This window comes from Cnephaeus nilssonii, assembly GCF_951640355.1.
Source record: "Cnephaeus nilssonii genome assembly, chromosome: 6".
Lineage (NCBI taxonomy): Eukaryota > Metazoa > Chordata > Mammalia > Chiroptera > Vespertilionidae > Cnephaeus > Cnephaeus nilssonii.
Genome location: NC_137077.1, coordinates 80,915,705 through 80,936,966, shown reverse-complemented (window position 1 = coordinate 80,936,966; position 21,262 = coordinate 80,915,705). Strand labels below are relative to the sequence as shown.

Sequence of the window (21,262 nt, the reverse complement as noted above, 5' to 3'; positions counted from 1 at the left end):
GGCAGAGGGTTTGGGGTGATCAGGCAGGCAGGCAGGCGAGTGGTTAGGAGCCAGTCGTCCTGGATTGCAAGAGGGATGTCTCAGGGATCAGGCTTAAATTGGCAATTGGACATCCCTCGAGGGGTCCCAGATTGGAGAGGTTGCAGGCCGGGCTGAGGAAGCCCCCATCCGTGCATGAATTTCGTGCACTGGGCCTCTAGTTTTATATATTAGAATTTTTATTTAATCAAAGCATATTGCTATTTAAAAACTCTGCTCTACTACTTGTATTCTTTTGGAAGAAAAGGTATGTGACTATGAGAACACATTTAAACATTGCACTAATTACTTTTAGGCTGGACTTACTTATGTAGCCTATTATTGTAAGGGAACCCTGAGACTAAAGTTCTAAGTTGATCTGTACTTTTGGAGTTTACAGATGGGTATGGTGTTACTGCAGGTAGAGGAGGGTATCTAGCTAGCCAAGGTACTAACTACAGTGATTGGGGCTGTGGTTTTGAACATTGTCCTGTAAGTAAAGACAAACAAAATTCCTGAAAACCATGGGGCTCCACGGGTAATCTGAAGGGGGAATTAATAATAATGAAAATGAGGTCTCATCTATTTGCAGATTTCTGAGCTAGGGGAGACAGTAAAGAGGACAGTCATTTGCCCTTAAATAGATGTCAAATCAAGAAGTCACATAGACTATTGAAATGAGGCAGTGACTCAATAAAGCTAGGCTATGGAGAGTACTAAAATAGCCAAAAGGAAGTTAAGAATTTACTGATTTGAAGAGAGGCATTGGCAAGGGAGCACCTGAAAAAAAAAATCTTTGCTTGTAACTTTTATAGAAAACAAATTTTGTGATTTTTAAAAAGACCATATTCCTATTTATATTGTTCATTTATAGGAATGCTGTGTCAATCCTTTCTGCCAGTTTCTATCATTCCTAAAGCATTTTTTAAAAATTTATCTTTATTGTTGAAAGTATTACAGATGTTTTAATCATTGGTTGGTTATCTTCCACATAGTAGGTTGCCATTTTTTTGGTCATGTATGTTATTTCATTGAATCTAACATGCCATCAATTTTATGTACTATTAAGAAAGAAAAAAGGTAAAAAATAAATTGTAAGATGCCTTTCACTCTAAGATTTATTCTAATTTCAGAGGCATTAAAAGGTTAAAAAATGTGTACCTTAAGAACCAATGAACACAGTATTCTTATTTAAACATTTTATCATTTGAGTTTCTAATGACTGTATATCATTTAAGGAATTATTCATATGTGTTGTGGACATACAGGTAAGTACTATTCAATGTACTGGTTAAGGTATATTATGTAAAGAACAAACTATATTTATTAATTTATTAGTGAATTAATATTGATAGTTAAATATCTAATTAAAAGTAAAGGTAAAACATCTTAGACATGGCTATAAAAAGTAATTGATGACATACTTTCCTGTCATTCTTGGATAATACTTTACCTTCAAGGCTGACATAAACAATGTATATTCAGACTCCCAATCCCAATTTCTGTGGATTGTTTTTAAGGCATGAGTGAATATCACCAAAGACAGACAAACCCAGGATAACTTTTTAAATACACTGTTTAAGAGAATAAAAAAAAAATTCTTTATATCACCCAAAGCATTTTATCTTTTAGAACAGAAAAAATGTTAAATACCCGCAATGTCACGTCTGAATTTATTCTAAAAATAGGGATTGTTCTAATAATCATCCTACTTCAGAGGGACCAACACCAAAAACTTAAATATCTGAATACTATCTTCCACTTCACTCTTCAATTACATTAAATACTACAATATTTACCACTATTTCAAAAGCATTGTTTAGATTTAATAAAAAGTTGATGAAACCAGCTTTTAGTTATGAATTTTTATATTTAGAGTCCTTTGTACCATTACCTACAACATGAATATCCTTACTTGCATTTAAAAAGGGTGAATCTTATCACTGGCTACATTTAAAAACATTTCTGCTTACAATTATATACTACAGGTTATCATGCATTCTTGGAATAATTTTACATTTTAAAGCTAGAACTGTTTATTAAAAGTCATAGTAAACTTAACTCTATAAAATAGATGCACATTACTTATATACTTTAGGCTAATTATTTGGGACTCAATTCCTCTATAAAAATATGATTATACTTCAATAATCACTATGATCTCATTTAGTACTAATTTTCTCTAACTCTGTGTTTTTGCCCTGGTAACACAGTTCAACTTCTTTCATTTTGATGACACACTTAACCAGAATATGAGGGCATGCATCAGAAAGAACATGGAATAGGAAATAGTCAGATGTACATCTGAAGACTGCTATTTACTAGCTGTGTGATCTTGCATAATTCAGGTAACCTGTATGATCTTTAATTTTAAAATGTGCAAAACAGAATTAAGGAGTGTCAAGAATGAAATAAGAAAATAAATCTAAACAATCTATCAGGGCATCTGATACATGGTAGGCACTAAAAAATTGATATTGATTATAATAGGATATATGGGTCAAAGCTAAGGGAAAAGGTTTGGTAGACAGTAATGAAAATTGTAGACACAGAAGAGATCATACAGGGAGAATATACATTGTGATAAAAATGGCTATGGTAAAACTCTGAGAAATAATAAATATTTAAAGAGCAGGCAGAGGAAGAAGAAATCAGAGAAGAGAGAGCATAAATAAAAAGATATAAAAGAGAATCAAGAGAGAGACTTTTTACAGATGCCTGGGAAATAAATTTTAAATAAAAGCAATGACCAAATTTAGCTACCAGGAGGCAATTTGTTATCTGTGTTAGTAGATGACAAGAGAGAGTTAGAATTCTATGTGTTCAATGGTGACTAGAAGTGAGAAAGAAGAGATAGTGCCCATTTCTTGTATATATACAGTTAACTATTCTGTTCCTTAACTGCTGTTAAGGCAATTATGACATGGTGGTTATGATGAAGACAGTAATCACAGCATGAAATTATAGTACTCACAGTTGTGAGTACACAAAACAGTTTATTCCAGTATTATTTATTAACTGTTATATTATTTTCCATGTGAACAATTGTAAACCTACTTTTTATATATAACTGTACATTTTATATATGACTCACTTAAGTAAGAAGACTATAGTTCATTGCATATAAAGTGGGAATGGTCATTTTTAACTTTAGTTTCAATAATATCCTTGTTTTCATTTGGGTCTGACTCAAAGTTTATGTCTCAGGCTGCAAAATAAAATTATATAAATATGAAGAACATAAGATGAAGTAGGTGCTACGGAGCTTTCCTAACTAAATTAAAATAAACATTTAAATACTTAAATGTATCACATTTGATTTTATAGTTAGTAGCATGAAATAAACTAATATTTAAATTCACCTCTTGTTTGATATTTTGTGCCATCCATGGGCTACCAAAATACAGAACCCCATGCTAGGAACATATAATACTCGTTCAGCAACAACAAATCCAACTGGGAAAAAAAGGTTCGATGCAGGAATAAATGGTAACGCCATTAAACAAAGTGCCTACAAAGAAAAAGAAGATATTTTATTAAATTAAAAATATATGAACACTCAAGAGTCAAATCCAAATATTTTGTCATTTAATTTGGAAATGTACTGGTGGTCCAAAAAGAAAAAAATAAGTATTTTTAAAAGCCAGTTTTTATGTTACTATTATTAGTAACCACATCATATTGGAAATTCATAAGGTGTGTTTCAGACAAGACAGCAGACTATTACTTTTATACCTCAGCATTACTTTGCATTAGATTCTGATGAGTCACATACATGTAACATAGGCTTAGTTTATGTTTAAGAATAAAATTGCCTCCCTTTAAAACAATAGTGTCTTAGTCTTTTTTTTCCCCTAAGACTTCTAAGAAATACTTACAAGAATGTCTGATACTCTAACTGAAATAAAACATCTAAAAATGTTTAGGTTTTATTTTTTTATTTTTGTTTTTTATTTTGAAAATGGGATGACATATGGTTTCCAGGTTATAAAGCCATTACAAAAGTAGGACACAAATAACTAGCACAGAAATAACTTGTGGAAGAAAACAAATTAGCTGTCATTAGAACATCTGTTTCTATATACATATGATTCATATATTGTTACCCTGATTTGTTTGATAGTGCCTAATTAAATAAGAAAGTAGTTCCTTCAGCTTTGTAAGCGTGAGAGTCTTTTAATAGTTTGAGAGGAAAGAATATCAGTTTTTATAGCAAAATATAGTTGCAGATATGTATATATTAAAAAAATACTTTCTCCATGAATCACAAATGATTTATAATGAGGCAATATTAAATCTGAAGAAAAGCACTACCATCATACTGCTCAGTATCACCAATTTATATATCTAAAATTTGTGTTTTTTTTAAATAAAAAAGTAAAACATTAAGAGTGCATAGTTCATTTACATCTCCCAGAAGTGCTCAATACAAATAACCAGCTAGCTGAGAAACAGATAGAGATATTCTTAAATATGCAGTGCTTTAAAAAAATTCCGTATTAATTCATGGCTGTACTAAAGCAATTTCATTTGAAAGAATAAGTATTAAATTGATCCAAAGATGCATCATGGACTGATACATAAACTACACAAAAAAGAAATCAACCCAAAAATCTATTTGTTCTTAGGTAAGGAATATCTCAACTAATTATTAACTTAGAAGTCCTAATATGCTCTCTATAAATGTATGCCAACCTAGTTCACTATGACTAATATAATCTCCTTCCTCCAGGGATGTAAACTCTTTGAAAGGAAGAATGGTTGTGGAAAGAACAAAGAGTTTGTAGACAAATTTGTGTCACTTCTTATTTCCTATGTAACATAAAGGTAAATTAATAAATTGACTACTTGCAACTGTTTATAAACACTTACATTTTATTATTGAGATACTTATGAAACTTTACTTAATCAGTGCTTAACAATAAAACCAAGAGCTGGTTCTTTGAAAGGATAAACAAGATTGATGAACTTCTAGCCAGGCTCACCAAGAAGCAAAGAGAGAGGACCCAAATAAGCAAAATCAGAAATGGAAGAGGTGAAATAACAACAGACCACACAGAAATACAAAGGATTGTAATAAAATACTATGTACAACTCTATTACAAAAAAACTGGTCAACTAGAAGAAATGGACATATTCCTAGAAAAATATGACATTCCAAAACTCAATCAGGAAGAATAAAAAAATTTGAATAGGCCGATAACTACTGATGAAACTGAAGCAGTCATCAAAAAACTTCCAGCAAACAAAAGCCCTGGGCCAGACGGCTTCAAAGGAGAGTTTTACCAAACATTTAAAGAAGAAGTAAAACCTATCCTCCTCAGACTATTCCAAAAAATTCAAGAGGAAGGAACACTTCCAAGCTTTCTATGAAGCCAGCATTACCCTAATCCCAAAAACAGACAAAGACACTGCAAAGAAAGAGAATTACAGGCCAGTATCCCTGATGATCATAGATGCTCAATAAAATTCTAGCAAATAGGATCCAGCATTACATTATAAAGATCATACCATGACCAAGTGGGATTTATTCCGGGGATGCAAGGATGGTACAATATACACAAATCAATAACGTGATACATCACATAAACAAATTGAGAAATAAAAATCACATAATCATATCAAATGATGCAGAAAAAGCATTTGACAAAATTCAACACCCTTTCTTGATAAAAACTCTCAGCAAATTGGGAATAGAGGGATCATACCTCAACATAATAAAAGCCATATACGACAAACCTCCAGCCAGCATCATACTCAATGGGTAAAAACTAAAACCATTTCCTCTAAGAACAGAAACAAGACAGGAATGCCCACTTTCACCACTCCTGTTCGACATAGTACTGGAAGTGCTAGCTATAGTGATCAGACAAGAAGAAGAAAAATAAGGCATCCAAATTGGAAAAGAAGTAAAACTGTCATTATTCACAGTTGACATCACATTGAAAACCCTAAAGACTCCATCAAAAAACTACTAGACTTAATAAATGAATTCAGCAATGTATCAGGATACAAAATTAACACCCAGAAATTTATGGCTTTTTTATACACCAATATTGAATTCACAGAAAGAGAAACAGACAAACAAAAACAAAACAAAACAACCCCATTTACCATTGAATCAAAAAAAAATTAAGATACCTAGGAATAAACTTAACTAAGGAATTAAAAGACCTGTACTTGGGAAACTAAAAAAGAGATAGAGGAAGTCATAAGCAAATGGAAGAATATACTGGGTTCAGGGATTGGTAGAATCAACATCATTAAAATGTCCATACTACCCAAAGCAATTTATAGATTCAATGCAATCCCCATTAAAATACCAACAGCATACTTCACAGACCTAGAACAAACTCTCTAAAAATTAATATGGAATAAAAAAAAAGACCCTGAATAGTCACATCAATCTTGAGAAAGAAGAATAAAGTTGGAGAGGTTACAATACCAGATATCAAGCTATATTACAAAGCCACTGCTCTCAAAACTGCCTGGTTCTGGCACAAGAACAGATATATAGACCAATGGAACAGAACAGAGAAACCAGAGATCGACCCAAGCCATCAAGCTCAATTAATATTTGACAATGAAGGCAAGAGCATACAATGTAGTCAAGAAGTCTCTTCAATAAACAGTGTTGGGAAAATTGGATAGATACATGCAAAAAATGAAACTAGACCACCAACTTACACCATACACAAAAATAAACTCAAAATGGACAAAGGACTTAAAGGTAAGACAGGAAACTATAAAAATCTTAGAAGAACCCAAAGGCAGCAAAATATCATGTCAATAGCAATATCTTTATCAATACAGCTCCTAGGACAATGAAAACTAAGGAAAAAAATAAACAAATGGGACTACATCAAAATAAAAAGCCCCTACACTGCAAAATAAACAATCAAGAAAACAAGAAAGCCCATTGCATAGGAGAACATATTTGCTAATGTTATATCTGATAAGGGTCTAATCTCCAAAATTTATAGGGAACTCATACATCTTAACAAAAAGAAGATAAACAATCCAATCAAAAAATGGGCAAAGGACCCAAATAGACACTTTTTCAAAAGAGGACAGAAGGCCGAGAGACATGAAAACATGCTCAAAGTCACTAATCATCTGAGAGATGCAAATCAAAACAATGAGATACCATCTCACACCTGTCAAAATGGCTATGATTAACAAATTGACAAACGAAAAGTGCTGGCCAGGATGTAGAGAAAAGGAACCCTCCTGCACTGCTGGTGGGAATGCAGACTGGTGCAGCCACTGTGGAAAACAGTATGGAGTTTCCTCAAAAAGTTAAAAATGGAACTCCCATTTGACCCAGTAATCCCGCTTCTAGGACTATATCCCAAAAAATCAGAAACACCAATCAGAAAGGAGATATGCACCCCTATGTTCATAGCAGCACAATTTACAATAGCTAAGATTTGGAAACAGCCTAAGTGCCCATCAGCAGATGAGTGGATTAAAAAGCTTTGTTACATCTACACAATGGAATACTATCCTCTCTAATAAAAAGGTAATATGCAAATTAACCATCACTCCGCTACATAAGCCACACCCACCAGCCAATCAGGGCGAGTATGCAAATTAACCCCAATCCAAGATGGCTACAGCCACAGAGAGCAAGGTTTCCCAGGTAACAGAGGAAGCCAAGCTTTCCATAGCCTTTTGCATGCCTAAGCCTCCACTCAAGCTACAAAGTTTCAATTATAGAAGGTAAAAAAATTCAAACAAATGGCGGCAGAATGGAGCTTGAGAGAGCAGGCCAGGGTTGCCGGTGGCAACAGGGGAAGCAAAGCTTTCCCCACACCCTGGCCAGGCCCACCTGCTTAAGGCTACAAAGTTTCAATTGTAGAAGGTGAATTAACTGTCACAGAAATGGCTGCTGCCCCAGGCTACAAAGTTTCAATTGTAGAAGGAAAATAAATTCCAGATACCAGGGCCTCCCCTTGGGTTGCCAGGAGGCGTGGCCAGCCTGCAAACCACCACAGGCCCCTCGCTCAGGCCGTCCCACACCCCAAGGGAACCCCCACCCTGATCAGGGACACCCTTCAGGGCAAACCAGCTGGCCCCCACCCATGCACCAGGCCTCTATCCTATCTAATAAAAGAGTAATATGCAGATTGATCATCACTGCAACACACAATATAGCTGCCCCCATGTGGTCAAAGATCCTGCCCCCATGTGGACACAAGATGGCCACTACAAGATGGCCAGCAGGAGAGGGCAGTTGGGAGGCACCCGGCCTGCAAGGGAGGGCAGTTGTGAGGGACCAGGCCTGCAAGGGAGGGCAGTTGAGAGGGACCAGGCTTGCAAGGGAGGGCAGTTGGAGGTGATCAACCCTGCAGGAGAGGGCAGTTAGGGGTGACCAGGCTGGCAGAGGAGGGAAGTTGGGGGCAAACAGGCTGGCAGGGGAGCAGTTAAGCATCAACCAGGCTGGCAGCGGAGTGGTTAAGGAGTGATCAGGCTGGCAGGCAGAAGCAGTTAGGGGCAATCAGGAAGGCAGGCAGGCAAGCAGTTGGGAGCCAGCAGTCCTGGATTGTGAGAGGGATGTCCGACTGCCCGTTTAGGCCCGATCCCACCAGGATAGGGCCTAAACGGGCAGTCGGACATACCTCCAGGAGTCCCAGATTGGAGAGGGTACAGGCTGGGCTGAGGGACAACGCCCCACCGTGCACGAATTTCGTGCACCGGGCTTCTAGTGCTGCTATAAAAAAGAAAGAACTTTTACCATTTGGAACAGCCTGGATGGACCTGGAGAGCATTATACTAAGTGAAGTAAGTCAGCCGGAGAAAGATATACTGTATATCACATGATCTCACTCATTTGTGGACTATAATGAACAACATAAACTGATGAACAAAAATAGATTCAGAGACAGAGAAGCATCGAACAGACCATCAAACCTCAGAGGGAAGGCAGGGGTGGGTATGGGGGCTAATAAATCAACCAAAGGACTTGTATGCATGCATATAAGCATAACCAATGGACACAGACAATAGGGGGTGAGGGCATGTGATAGGGCATGGGAGTCCGGGAGAAAGGTCAATGGGGACAAAAGGAGACACATATAATACTTTAAACAATAAAAAATTAAAGAAAAAAAGTGTTTAACATGATATCTGGTACTTGGTAGGTACTCCTTTGATCTACTTACCCTTTCAGAGATCTTTGGAAAATATCACCATAATAAATAGCATGTTTAAGACTATACTTAAAGCAGTTATACCTAACTTCCCAATGTTTCTCTTTCATACACATAAAAGTTATATAAATCTGTTTATTTCATTGACACTACACTCTATTTTCTATTCAGCTTAATATTACGTATCATTCTTTTATTTGCAAAATCTTTAATTTCACCTACATCTCCTTTTTTACCTTTCTTTTAGCATAATCTCAGCTTTGGGTGTATCTTCCATATATCTGCTTTGTCTGTATTTATCTGAGCAACAAACACTACCAGAGGCAGTTCCCAAGCAGAATAGATTAATATAATCACGAATTCATAACCACCAACTTCAAACTGATCCTTAAGACTGCTCAGGATTCCTAGATTTCTTTGGTAGATTCACTCCAGCTTTCCTCACTTATTGAATTCTACTTTCTTTAAACTTTTGACCCATGTCAGTTTTAGCGGGTGACCACACTTCTAAACTCAGAGAGAAAACTAAAGCCATAAAACAAAAATTTCTTCAATTCCTTGCTAGTAACCATACCAACATTCATAAACATTCATGCTCATTTCCAATCTTTCTGTAAGAAAAGGTGTTGCCATTAATTTATCACAGGCCAAATCTGAGGTGCACCCCCCCTGCACTTCACAAATCTCGTTATAACCTCCTCTTCTTTCATTTACTTGGTGACTCTCTAATCAATTGTACTTTTCCTACCTATACATAAACATGCTCTTGCCTCTGCAACCTTAAAAATATTCTCCTTTGACAACATATTTTTAAACTACCTTAACCATTCATTATGTTTCTCAGGTATAAAACAAGTTCCCACATTCTCAGGAAAAGACTTTTGAAGCCATGGTAACAAGTAGCTGATTTTAACTGTGCTTAAACATTTTCAACTCCATGAATATGTTTTTGTAAGCCAACCCTTCAGTGATAATCCCCTTGCTTCTAAAAGTCAGCCAAGTGAGAAATACAGTGAACATGATTCTAAGTGCCAATCAACCAGCAGTCTACTTCCACTATCAACCCACTCCCACCTCTAACCGTCCACCAATTCTAGATCTTCATGTGTCCCCCAAGATCAGCAGTCTACTATGCTTGAAGCCACTGCCTGACCAGCAGTCTTTTCTTACTTAGGCAGGCAATAATTTCAAGCTTGTTTTATCCTCTGAAATATTCCGTTAAATTTAATGACCCCAACAGGTTATCTACACTAGCAATCTTTACTTCCTCATCTCCTAATCAAACCACTCCACAGAAATAAATTTCACTAAAGTAACTAACACACCTAAAAGAGGTCAACTCCAACTTTTCTACCTGACAGCACTGTTAGGGTTCGACATACTGTCTTTCTTGAAGCTTACCTACTCTTCTGTCCATTTGGTCTAGCTCCTACTTAGGTTTATTGTCCTCTGCAATTCTAAATAATGTAAGTTTTTCCAAGACCTAGTAGTAGGCTTCTTCTCTGTCACTCTATTTAGGCCCTTCAACTATTTCCTGAGAGAGAATTATGACCAAATACTCTAAGGCAGTGGTCGGCAAATTGCGGCTCGCGAGCCACATGCGGCTCTTTGGCCCCTTGAGTTTTTAGCAAAGGCCAGCTTAGGAGTACTCTAATTAAGTTAATAACAATGTACCTACCTATATAGTTTAAGTTTAAAAAATTTGGCTCTCAAAAGAAATTTCAATCATTGTACTGTTGATATTTGGCTCTGTTGACTAATGAGTTTGCCCACCACTGCTCTAAGGCATTCATTATATGTATGAATGAACTATTCTATGCATGTAGAATCAACTAGCTAGTTATCATCTTTTAGAAATGTGACAAAACCCTAGTTGAGAAAGGCTGCTCTATAACCTCTCTACAGGCCTTCTTATCCACATTCTGGTTTCAATTTCTATCTCTATGCCAACTGATCAAATTTTTATCAGTAGCTTAGGTTTCTCTGAGCTCTAGGTACAAAGAGATATTCAAAATCTTCACTACACTAGGATGTTTCAAGGGTACCTAAACTCAATAGGTCCAAAGATAATAGTAAACTTAATCTTTCCCCTAAACCCTATATTCTAACAATCTTCTCTTTATCTCAGAAATTGGCTTTAAATTTTTCTAGAATAAAATTTCTCTGGAAATGAGGACGCTGTATTTCTTTTTATTATCATATCATTAGTGTCCAAATGCTGCCTGGTACATAGGTTGAAATTAAAAATATATATTTATTAAATAAATCTAGTGGCTGCAGATTGAAAAGATATAGTTGCAAGTTATTAAAAACACTTTTGAGTAAATGCTCATGAAATAATTAAGTATTATCTTCAGCAATTCGAAAGAAGGGCATTAGAACTATCCTATCTAATAAAGAGGTAATATGCAAATTGACCATCACTCCAGCACACAAGATGGCCGCCCCCATGTGGACACAAGATGGCCAGCAGGGGCGGGCAGTTGGGAGGGACAAGGCCTACAGGGGAGGGCATTAGGGGTGACCAGGGCTGCAGGGGAGGGCAGTTAGGAGTGACCAGGCTAGCAGGGGACCAGGCCTGCAGGGGAGGGCAATTAGGGGCAATTGGGCCAGCAGGGGAGGGCAGTTAGGGAAAACAAGACTGGCAGGGGAGGGCAGCTAGGGGTGACCGGGCCAGCAGGTGAGGACAGTTAGGGACAGCCAGGCTGGCAAGGGAAGGCAGTTAGGGGTGACCAGGCCAGCAGGGACGGCAGTTGGGGGCAACTAAGCTTGCAGGGGAGGACAGTTAGGGGTGACCAGGCCAACAGGGGAGGGCAATTAGGGGCAAATAGGCCAGCAGGAGAACAGTTAGGTGTTGATCAGGCTGGCAGGGGAATGGTTAGGGGGTGAGTCGGCTGGCAAGCAGAAGTGGTTAGGGGCAATCAGGTAGGCAGACAGGCGAGCAGTTGGAAGCCAGCAGTCCTGAATTGTGAGAGGGATCCCAGATTGGAGAGGGTGCAGGCTGGGCAGAGGGACACCCCACCCCCACCCGTGCATGAATTTCATGCACCGGGCCTCTAGTTATGAATAAGAAGTGAGGTCAGAATAGCCTTAGCTGGTTTGGCTCACTGGATAGAGCGTTGGCCTGGGGACTGAAGGGTCCAAGGTAAATTTCGGTGAAGGGCAGATGCTTGGGTTGCAGGCTCGATCCCAAGTAGGGAGTGTGCAGAAGGCAGCCAATCAATTATTCTCTCTCATGGATGTTTCTCTCTCTCTCTCTCTCCCTTCCTCTCTGAAATCAATAAACACACACACACACACACACACACACACACACACACTAGTTGCCCAGTGCACGAAATTCGTGCATGGGGGGGGGGTTCCCTCAGCCCAGCCTGCACCCTCCAATCGGGAACCCCTTGGGGGATGTCCTAATGATGGCTTAGGGGAGAGGGGAGCGGGCCTAAGCCACAGTCTGGCCTCCCTCTGTGGGAGGTGATGGGCAGACCGATCAGGATGGCGCGGGCAGCGAGCGGTCGGCCCTGTCCCCAACTGTGCCACGGCCACTGGTAGCCCCCTCTGTGGGAGGAACCCCAACAGGCCTATCTGGGGATGGTGCTGGGCGGCCCTGCCGTGAATCGCCCCACTGCTGTTGACGCCCATGGCCTCCCTCAGCGGGAGACGACTAGGTGGACGATCAGAGGATGGTGCCAGCCCCCATCGCCCCACTGCCACTGGCTGCTGCTGCCTTCCCCACCCCATCGCCATCCCCTCCCTCTGCTTGCTGGCATGCGCCTTGGCTGGCCTGGCCACACTTGCTTGCCGGCCCCCATCCCCCACTGACCGGTTGTTTTGGCGTTCGGTCAATTTGCATATTACACTTTTATTATATAGGACTGCTTTACTTGGAGAGAGATTTATCTACCAAAATTAGCTCTAGAAGGAATGTTTTTCAAGGTGTGGTCCTACATTTTAACAGGCAACCCAGATGAGTGTTATGTATTGTATTATTTGAGAGGTTTCTTTTGAAGTGTGACACTTCAGTAATGAGACATTGGCTCATTAAAATTATGCCTCTGGCATGACCACATTCAGTATCTGATTTTTACTGTTAAAAATTGAGCATCCAATATCTCTTTATTAATCTATATAAGCTCATAATGTTTCCTCATCTTGAAAGTCCCCATACTCCCAGAGCATTGAATGACTTCGATAAGTATTTTTAAGGGATCATGCAGAAAAGCTAATTTAGGTGATAGGAATGTGTAGTAGATAGATAATATCCTAGATTAGGAGAAAAGACGGCACATTAGCCTTACATGGTGGTGGCTGAAGGCAGAAAAACAAACGTTGCAGCAAAGAAAGAGCACTAAGTCTGTCTTCTGTCCTAATTGTTTGGCTATTGCTGAACTAAGCAAGCTCCCTTACACTGTTCCTTTTCTTCGATACCTTCTCCCAATTATGAGAATCACCCAGTCAACGAAGTTGCCTAAACTGGAAAACCTGGGCTAATACCATTTGCTTTGTTTGCTTTCATCCCTAATCAGCCAAATAGTTCTATCAGGTTTCCTCATAAATATGTCTCTGATCCACTGCCTCTGTCTAGTCGTAGATTCCCAATATCAGTCTCTTTTTTTCTTGGGCCCCAAAACACTGAAGCTGTCTAAATTGATCCTTCCCACAGCCACCAGAATGGTTCACTTAAAATGAAAGCAAGACCAGGATGCTCCCATGCTTGAGATTCTTCACTTTTCCTCCTTCTGAGGAATAAAATCTAAGCTCCCTGCTATGGTATATAAGACCCACAGTGGTCTGTCCTCTGCCTACTTCTCAGGCTGCCACGGGAGTCATGGCCTGACTGGTGCCGCAGGCAGCCAGGACCCGGGCCTGACTCCCGCCCAGGCTCCCCCTGCTTGTGTCCGCTCCGGAGCCACCATGTCTGTTCTCTCAGGGTCTGGGCCCACGCCAGGAACCCCTCCGGAACTGGTCGTGACCTTTATGGCATCCCAGCCTAATTTGCATATTACCTTTCTATATATAAATAAAGAAGTGAGGACAGAATAATAAATTTACAAAGAACTAAACTTCAGAAAAACAACAAAAAGACTTCCAGTCAGAGTTACCTCAACAGAGTAAGAAATACCTTAGGGAGTAATGATAATCTTGCTAATGAGAATTAAAGTGTTATATGTTTCTAGCTACACATCTTTGATGACACTCTTCTCTGTGCCAAAAAAACAAAGAAGCATAAAATATGATCTATTTCTTCAAAAAGTGTATAATCTAGTTGTGTAAAAAGGTAAAAAATATAAGAAAATTATGCCAAAAGAGATGCCTCATGATTTCAGAGTTCCTACCAAATTAGGAAAATTAATACTTTTTTTTACATGCTAAATACATGTCAAATTATGCCTGCATATTAAATTCTGATATATAATTTTAGGATAACCCAAAATAAATTCCAAATTAAAAAAATGAAGAAAGTTCCTTACCATTAGAACAGTTTTGGAGGAATCACTGGGATATCTGAGACTGAATACTCCCAAAGCCCCCAAAAAACAAAAGAAAGTAAATGTGGCAACATTTCGAATATCTAGAAATGACTCTATAAGTGGTATTGTTCCCATGGTCCAATCACAGCAGAGCTCTGAAGGATTTAATAGAAGCCACGCATTGACAGGAAGGAGGTAGTTAAAAGTTAGCTGCCTTGTAGGAGTTGAGCTTACAGCAGCTGGGTTATCAAACCTGTATAAAGAACAACAACAAAAAAGTTATTCAAACTAAAACACTTTCTAAACATAAAATTTATAACTAAAGAACTAAATAATAACAGCAATAAAACAGAAGGCATAAGTATTTTTTATGAATACCTCAGATTTCTGCCAGAATTTAAAGTGTCTAATCTTTATAGAATGTGATTAAAGGGCAAAAAGGTTATCTATTTCTAGTTTTTTTATTAAAATAATTCATTCAGAAATGCACACTACAATATTACGATACTGCAGAATTACTTTCATTAAATTACGACCTTCTGATTAAAAATAGTAGGAAAAGTTGGGTCAGATTCATTATTGCATGTGATGTATGAATGCTCCTGAAAAGTTTCTTTCAGCACTAAATGATAAAATTATGCTCCTAGAAAAAATTAGTTTTTCTCTTGTCATAGGCAGAGAAAACTGTATCACTTATAAGCTTTTCCTGTATGTTTAGACTTCTATAGAGCTAAAAACCAAATTTTCAACACAGAGTACTAATTATATAGGACTATGTAACATTTTGTGTTCTACTTTTTTTCCTAGCATCTATCTAATAATAGGGTGATATGCAAATTAGTCAGGATGCCATCACGTAAGGACTGATCAGCAGGGACCTGAGGCTGCATGGCACCTGGTCGGGGAGGGAGAACTCAGGCCACACCCCCCACCCAGGGTGTCTTGACGGGGGATTTCAGGCCACACCCCCCGCGCCAGCACCAGACTGGGGGACCTCAGGCTGCACCCTCAGCCCCAGCAGGGCTTGATGGGGACCTTAGGCTGCACCCCCACCCCAGCACCAGGCTAGGGGACCCCAGGCCGAGCCCCAACCCCAGCGCTGGTCTGAGAGTCCTCAGGCAGTGCCCCCACCCCAGCGCCGGGCCGGGGGACCTCAGGCCATGTCCCTTGCCCAGCAGGGCTTGACAGGGACATCAGGCTGCGCCATCCGCCCGGCAGGACTTGATGGGAGACCTCAGGCCACACTCCCCGACCTGGCGCAGGGCTGCGGGACCTAAGGCTGCACCCCCCGCCCGGTGGGGCATGACAGGGGACCTGAGGCTGCACCACCACCTGGTGCTGGGCCAGGGGACCAGAGGGGCTTGACAGGGGTGGGTCCAGACACATCTAGGTCTCGCCCAATGGGGGTGGGACCGACTGGGTCTGGGTCTCCTGCAATTTCAAAGCTCATGCGGGTGGGTGGGGACTTGACTCGGAGTCCCACAGCATGCCCCAGACTCTGACAGGAGGGAGATTTTCATACACATTTTACTAATTTCCTTTCATCTCTGGCACTTCTATTATAGAGAAAGGGCAAATAACAATATGAAAATATTTCCTGTAATTAATTCCCTTTTAAAGTGCACAAATTTTATGCACTGGGCCACCAGTCCTATCTAATAATAGAGTAATATGCAAATTAACTGTCCCTCCGCGACAAAATGGCGGCCCCCATAGCCACAAGATGGCGGTGCCCAGTCCCCTCAGCTCCGCTGCTGGAGTGTCCGGCCTGTCCGCAGGAGCAGCGAGGCTGGATCAGCCTCCAGAGGGGTTTTTGATCCGTCCCCAGACACGGCAGTCAGAGCCTGGACAGCAGGGCATGGCGGCTTCCTTAGCGCGGCAGCGGGGAAGCCCCAGGCCCTGTAAACAGAGCCCCGACAGCAGGGCATGGAGGCTTCTGGGGTAGCGGGGAAGCCCCAGGCCCAGCAAACAGAGCCCGGACAGCAGGGCATGGAGGCTTCCTTAGCATGGCAGCAGCACGGAAGCCCCAGGCCCCACAGACAGAGCCAGGACAACAGGGCATGGGGGCTTCCTTAGTGTGTCGGTGTCCTCAAAGCCCCCAGGCCTGGAAGACAGAGCACACTGCAGGGCATTGGGGCTTCCTTCGCATGGCGCATGGCGGAGGCAGGCAGAGAGTGGAGAGCAGGGCATGGGGGCTTCATCTCCATGGCTGCAGCGAAACCTCCAGGCCCGCAGAGAGCAGAGAACCATGGGGAGTGGGTCTAAGCCATCAGTAGGACATCCCCTGAGAGCTCCTGGATTGTAGAGGGTGCAGGTTGGGCTGAGGGACCCCCGTGCACGAATTTCGTGCACCGGGCCTCTAGTCTATAATAATAGACAAAGCTGGGGCTGTGAGGGAAGCCCAGGTCCCAGTGCTGGCAGCTGGGGGAAGGCCTACTATTGCATGAATATCGTGCATCAGGCCTCTAGTATATTAATATAAGCTTATGTCCTAGTTTATATTTCCCCAGTCCATGATGTATTTAATGTACATTTTATTAAGTTAATCTATTTCCTGAAAAACAAGTCAAATCATTTTTTAAAAGTAAATTTTAAAAGAATTACTTCCTTCTATTTCTTTATGCTATGTTGTAAATTTTATTGACTATATTAATATATATTAGACCCGTTAAAAAACCAATTTCTATTTTAAAATGAGTAAGTCAATGAAAAATCAACCTCTACCATTTGTTTGACTTGGTCTTCTTAAAAATATCAAATGAATGAGAAAAGTAGATATTATTTAAACAAATAAATTTTTAAAAAATTTAAATTTATCATTTAAATTTTTTAAAAATATTTTAATATCTACATATATGCAAAGTAACAAATCTTAAGAATCAGGGCTTGAATTCTTAAATAACCAACAGAACTGAATACAAAGCTGTTTTTATCCTGTAATTCACTATTCAGAGTTCATTTATTATAATGAACAACTTATTTAGGATAGCTGATTTAATAATTGAACAGTAAAGAAAGAGCCTGTCAAAACAAATTAAATCATTATAATCAACTTCATAGGGTAAGATAACAGAATAACATTTAGATATATACACACAAATATATACTTACTAGAGGCCCGGTGCACAAAATTCGTACACGGGGGGGTGGTGGTGGTGGTCCCCTTGAGGGATGTCCGACTGCCGGTTTAGGCCCGATCTCAGGATTCAGGCCTAAACCGGCAGTTGGACATCCCTCTCACAATACTGGACTGCTGGCTCCTAATCGCTCACCTGCCTGCTGGCTGGTTGCCCCTAACTGCCCCCACTTCCGGCCTGGTCACCCCTAACTGCCCCCCACTGCCAGCCAGGTCCCCCCCAACTGTTACTTCCCTGCCAGCCTGGTCACTCCTAACTGCCCTCCCCACTGGCCTGGTTACCCCTGACTGCCCCCCCTGCTGGCCTGGTCGTCCCTCACTGTCCCCCCTGTGATCCTGGTTGCCCCCCAACTACACTCTCCTCTGCTGGCCTGGTCGCCCCTAACTGCTCCCCGCCCTGCTGACCTGGTCACCTCTTACTGCCCCCCCTGCTGGCCTGGTCATCCCCAACTGACCCCCTGCAAGCCTGGTCACCCCTCATAGCCCCCCACCACCCTGGTCACCCCACGCTGCCTGTTTAGTCATTTGGTCATGCCACACTAACCCCCGTGCCAGTCTGGTTGCCACATGCAGCCTGCTTGTTCAGTCGCTTGGTTGTCCTTCACTACCCCCCTGCTATCCTGGTCACCCCACGCAGACTGCTTGTTCAGTCATTTGGTCGTCCCTCACTAACCCCCCTGCCGGCCTGGTCACCCCATGCAGCCTGCTTGTTCAGTCATTTGGTCGTCCCTCACTAACGCCTCTGCTGGCCTGGTCACAGGCAGCCATCTTGTGAGGGAGTGATGGTCAATTTGAATATTACCTCTTTATTATATGAGAAGGATATTTAACATACCCCATACACTCACCCACACATACATACATACACAAAACAAATGGTTCTAACTCTACATATTTTCATACTGTAGAGGTAGAACCAAGATATCAAATTTTCTAAAATAAATGATAAACAGAATAAAAGCGTTGAAACTAAGGGGTGAAGAAAACATAATCTATATATCTACAATTCAATCTCTTTCCCATACTTTAATACTTAAATGAGTTGTTCACTTTAGCATGGCTAGACCTGAAGGTACATATTCTAGAAGTTAAATAATTATTCTTGCCCTAACCGGTTTGGCTCAGTGGATGGAGCGTCGGCCTGCGGACTCAAGGGTCCCAGGTTCGATTCCGGTCAAGGGCATGTACCTTGGTTGTGGGCACATCCCCGGTAGGGTGTACAGGAGACAGCTGATCGATGTTTCTCTCTCATTGACGTTTCTAACTCTCTATCCTCTCTCTTCCTCTCTGTAAAAAAATCAATGAAATACATTTTAAAAAATAATAATTATTATTCTTTAATGAAAAAGACAGTGTTGGACATAAGAAAATTATATGAGTAAAATTTATTTTGAAAAGCAATGCACTTTATCATGGATAGCAACATGAACATTATTTTGGCCTTTTGTTTAAATAAATAAATAAATAAATAAATAAATAAATAAATAGTTCTTGCTTATAATGTCAGCCATGTAAATAAAATTCATTTAAATTTTAGCCAAGTACAGTGAAATGGAAAAAAATATTAAATGTTACAATAGTAAAAAATGACATGTAGATTAAAATTCAGTGCAGATTTTGCTAGTAGCCTTAAACAACTGAAAAATTAGACAAAATATATAAGGTTTTTTTTTTTAATCCTCACCCAAGAATATTTTTGCATTGATTTTTAGGGAGAGTGGAAGAGAGAGGGAAAGACAGAAACATGGATGTGAGAGAAACACATCGATTGGTTGCCTCCTGCATGAGCCCTGACTAAGGCCTGGGCCAGGGAGGAGCCTGCAACCAAGTATGTGCCCTTGACCAGAATCAAACCCGGGACCCTTTGGTCCACAGGTCAATGCTCTATCTACTGAGCAAAACTGGCTAGGGCTATAAAGCTTTTTTAAAAAACAACAACAACACTCTGAATATCAAGTAAAGATGGACAGCAATATCTGGGAGAAGAAAATCAGGCCTACCGGGAGAGGTTAGTACCTGGATAGAGTTTTTAGTCTGTGGAGATGTGAGAGAGAACCCAGGCAGAGTCCCGGTGTCTAGAGTTTGTGAGCAGAATATCATCAAGAATAAATGTGCTGAGAAAGAAGACTCAGGAGATCTGTAGAGGGTCTCTCTCCAGTTTTCAATACTGATGAAAACATGAAGAAATACTCAAGGTCAGTATAGTGGGTTGAATCATGTCTCTCATAAATTCATCACTGCCCAGCACCCCAGAATGTGATTTAATTTGGAAATAGGGTTTTTAGTTAATATACTATATAATAAAGAGCTAAGCTCTACTTGGTTTGGCTCAGTGGATAGAGCGTCGGCCTGGGGACTGATGGGTCCCAGGTTCGATTCCGGTCAAGGACACATGCTTGGGTTGCGGGCTCGATCCCCAGTAGGGGGCATGCAGAAGGCAGCCAATAAATATATGAGTCCCACTCATCATTGATGTTTCTATCTCTCTCCCTCTCCCTTTCTCTCTGAAATAAATAAAAATATTAAAAACATAAAAATAAAAAAATCCTATCTAATAAAAGAGTAATATGCAAATTGACCATCACTCCAACACACAAATGGCCGGCCCCATGTGGTCAAAACGGCCACCCCCATGTGGATACAAGACGGCCGGCAGGGGACGGCAGTTGTGGGCAATCAGGCCAGCAGGGGAGGGCAGTTGGGGGGGGACCAGGCCTACAAGGGAGGGCAGTTGGGGGCAACCAGGCCTTCAGGGGAGGCAGTTGGGGGTGACCAGGCCTGCAGGGGAGGGCAGTTGGGGGGGAACCAGGCCTGCAGGGGAGGGCAGTTGGGGGCGACCAAGCCTGCAGGGGAGGGCAGTTAGGGGCAACCAGGCTGGCAAGGGAGGGCAGTTAGGGGTTACTGGACCAGCAGGGGAGGGCAGTTAGGGGCGACCAGGCAGGCAGGGGAGGGCAGTTAGGGGTGACGAGTCCAGCAGGGGAGCAGTAAGGCATCGATCAGGCTATCAGGGATGTGGTTAGGGGGTGATCAGGCTGGCAGGCAGAAGTGTTTAGGTGCAATCAGGCAGGCAGGCAGGTGAGCAGTTGGGAGCCAGCAGTCCTGGATTGTGAGAGGGATGTCCGACTGCCCGTTTAGGCCCTATCCCAGTGGGGTCCCAGATTGGAGAGAGTGCAGACTGGGCTGAGGGACACCCCCTCCCCCACCGTGCATGAATTTCATGCACTGGGCCTCTAGTAAATAAATAAAGAGCTAATATGCAAATGGTTATCATGCCCTCACGCCATCACTCCATAATGGCTCAGACACTCAACACTGGGGAGAGAGGAATGGGGACTCGCCAGGCACAAATGAGCTTGCGAGAGAGGAATGGACACCAGCCAGGCACAAATGAACTCATGAGAGAGGAATGGGGACCAGCCAGGCTGCAGCCCGGGAGAGGGACAAGTCGCATGCCCCATGGTCCCGGTTGCCAACAGCTGCACCTG

At 41.2% G+C, this 21,262-nt stretch overlaps 1 protein-coding gene across 1 annotated transcript in view; it reads right to left on the bottom strand.

Annotated features, from left to right (window-relative positions):
* Positions 1–21,262, bottom strand: part of TMTC3 (transmembrane O-mannosyltransferase targeting cadherins 3) — a 73,064-nt gene that overhangs the window by 21,733 nt on the left and 30,069 nt on the right. Inside the window, exons 7-9 of the mRNA XM_079775643.1 lie at positions 14,642–14,894; positions 3,381–3,529; positions 1,472–1,592 (exon numbers count right to left, since the gene is read on the bottom strand). Of these exons, the coding sequence (XP_079631769.1) occupies positions 1,472–1,592; positions 3,381–3,529; positions 14,642–14,894 (523 nt within the window). The remainder of the gene's footprint in view (positions 1–1,471; positions 1,593–3,380; positions 3,530–14,641; positions 14,895–21,262) is intronic.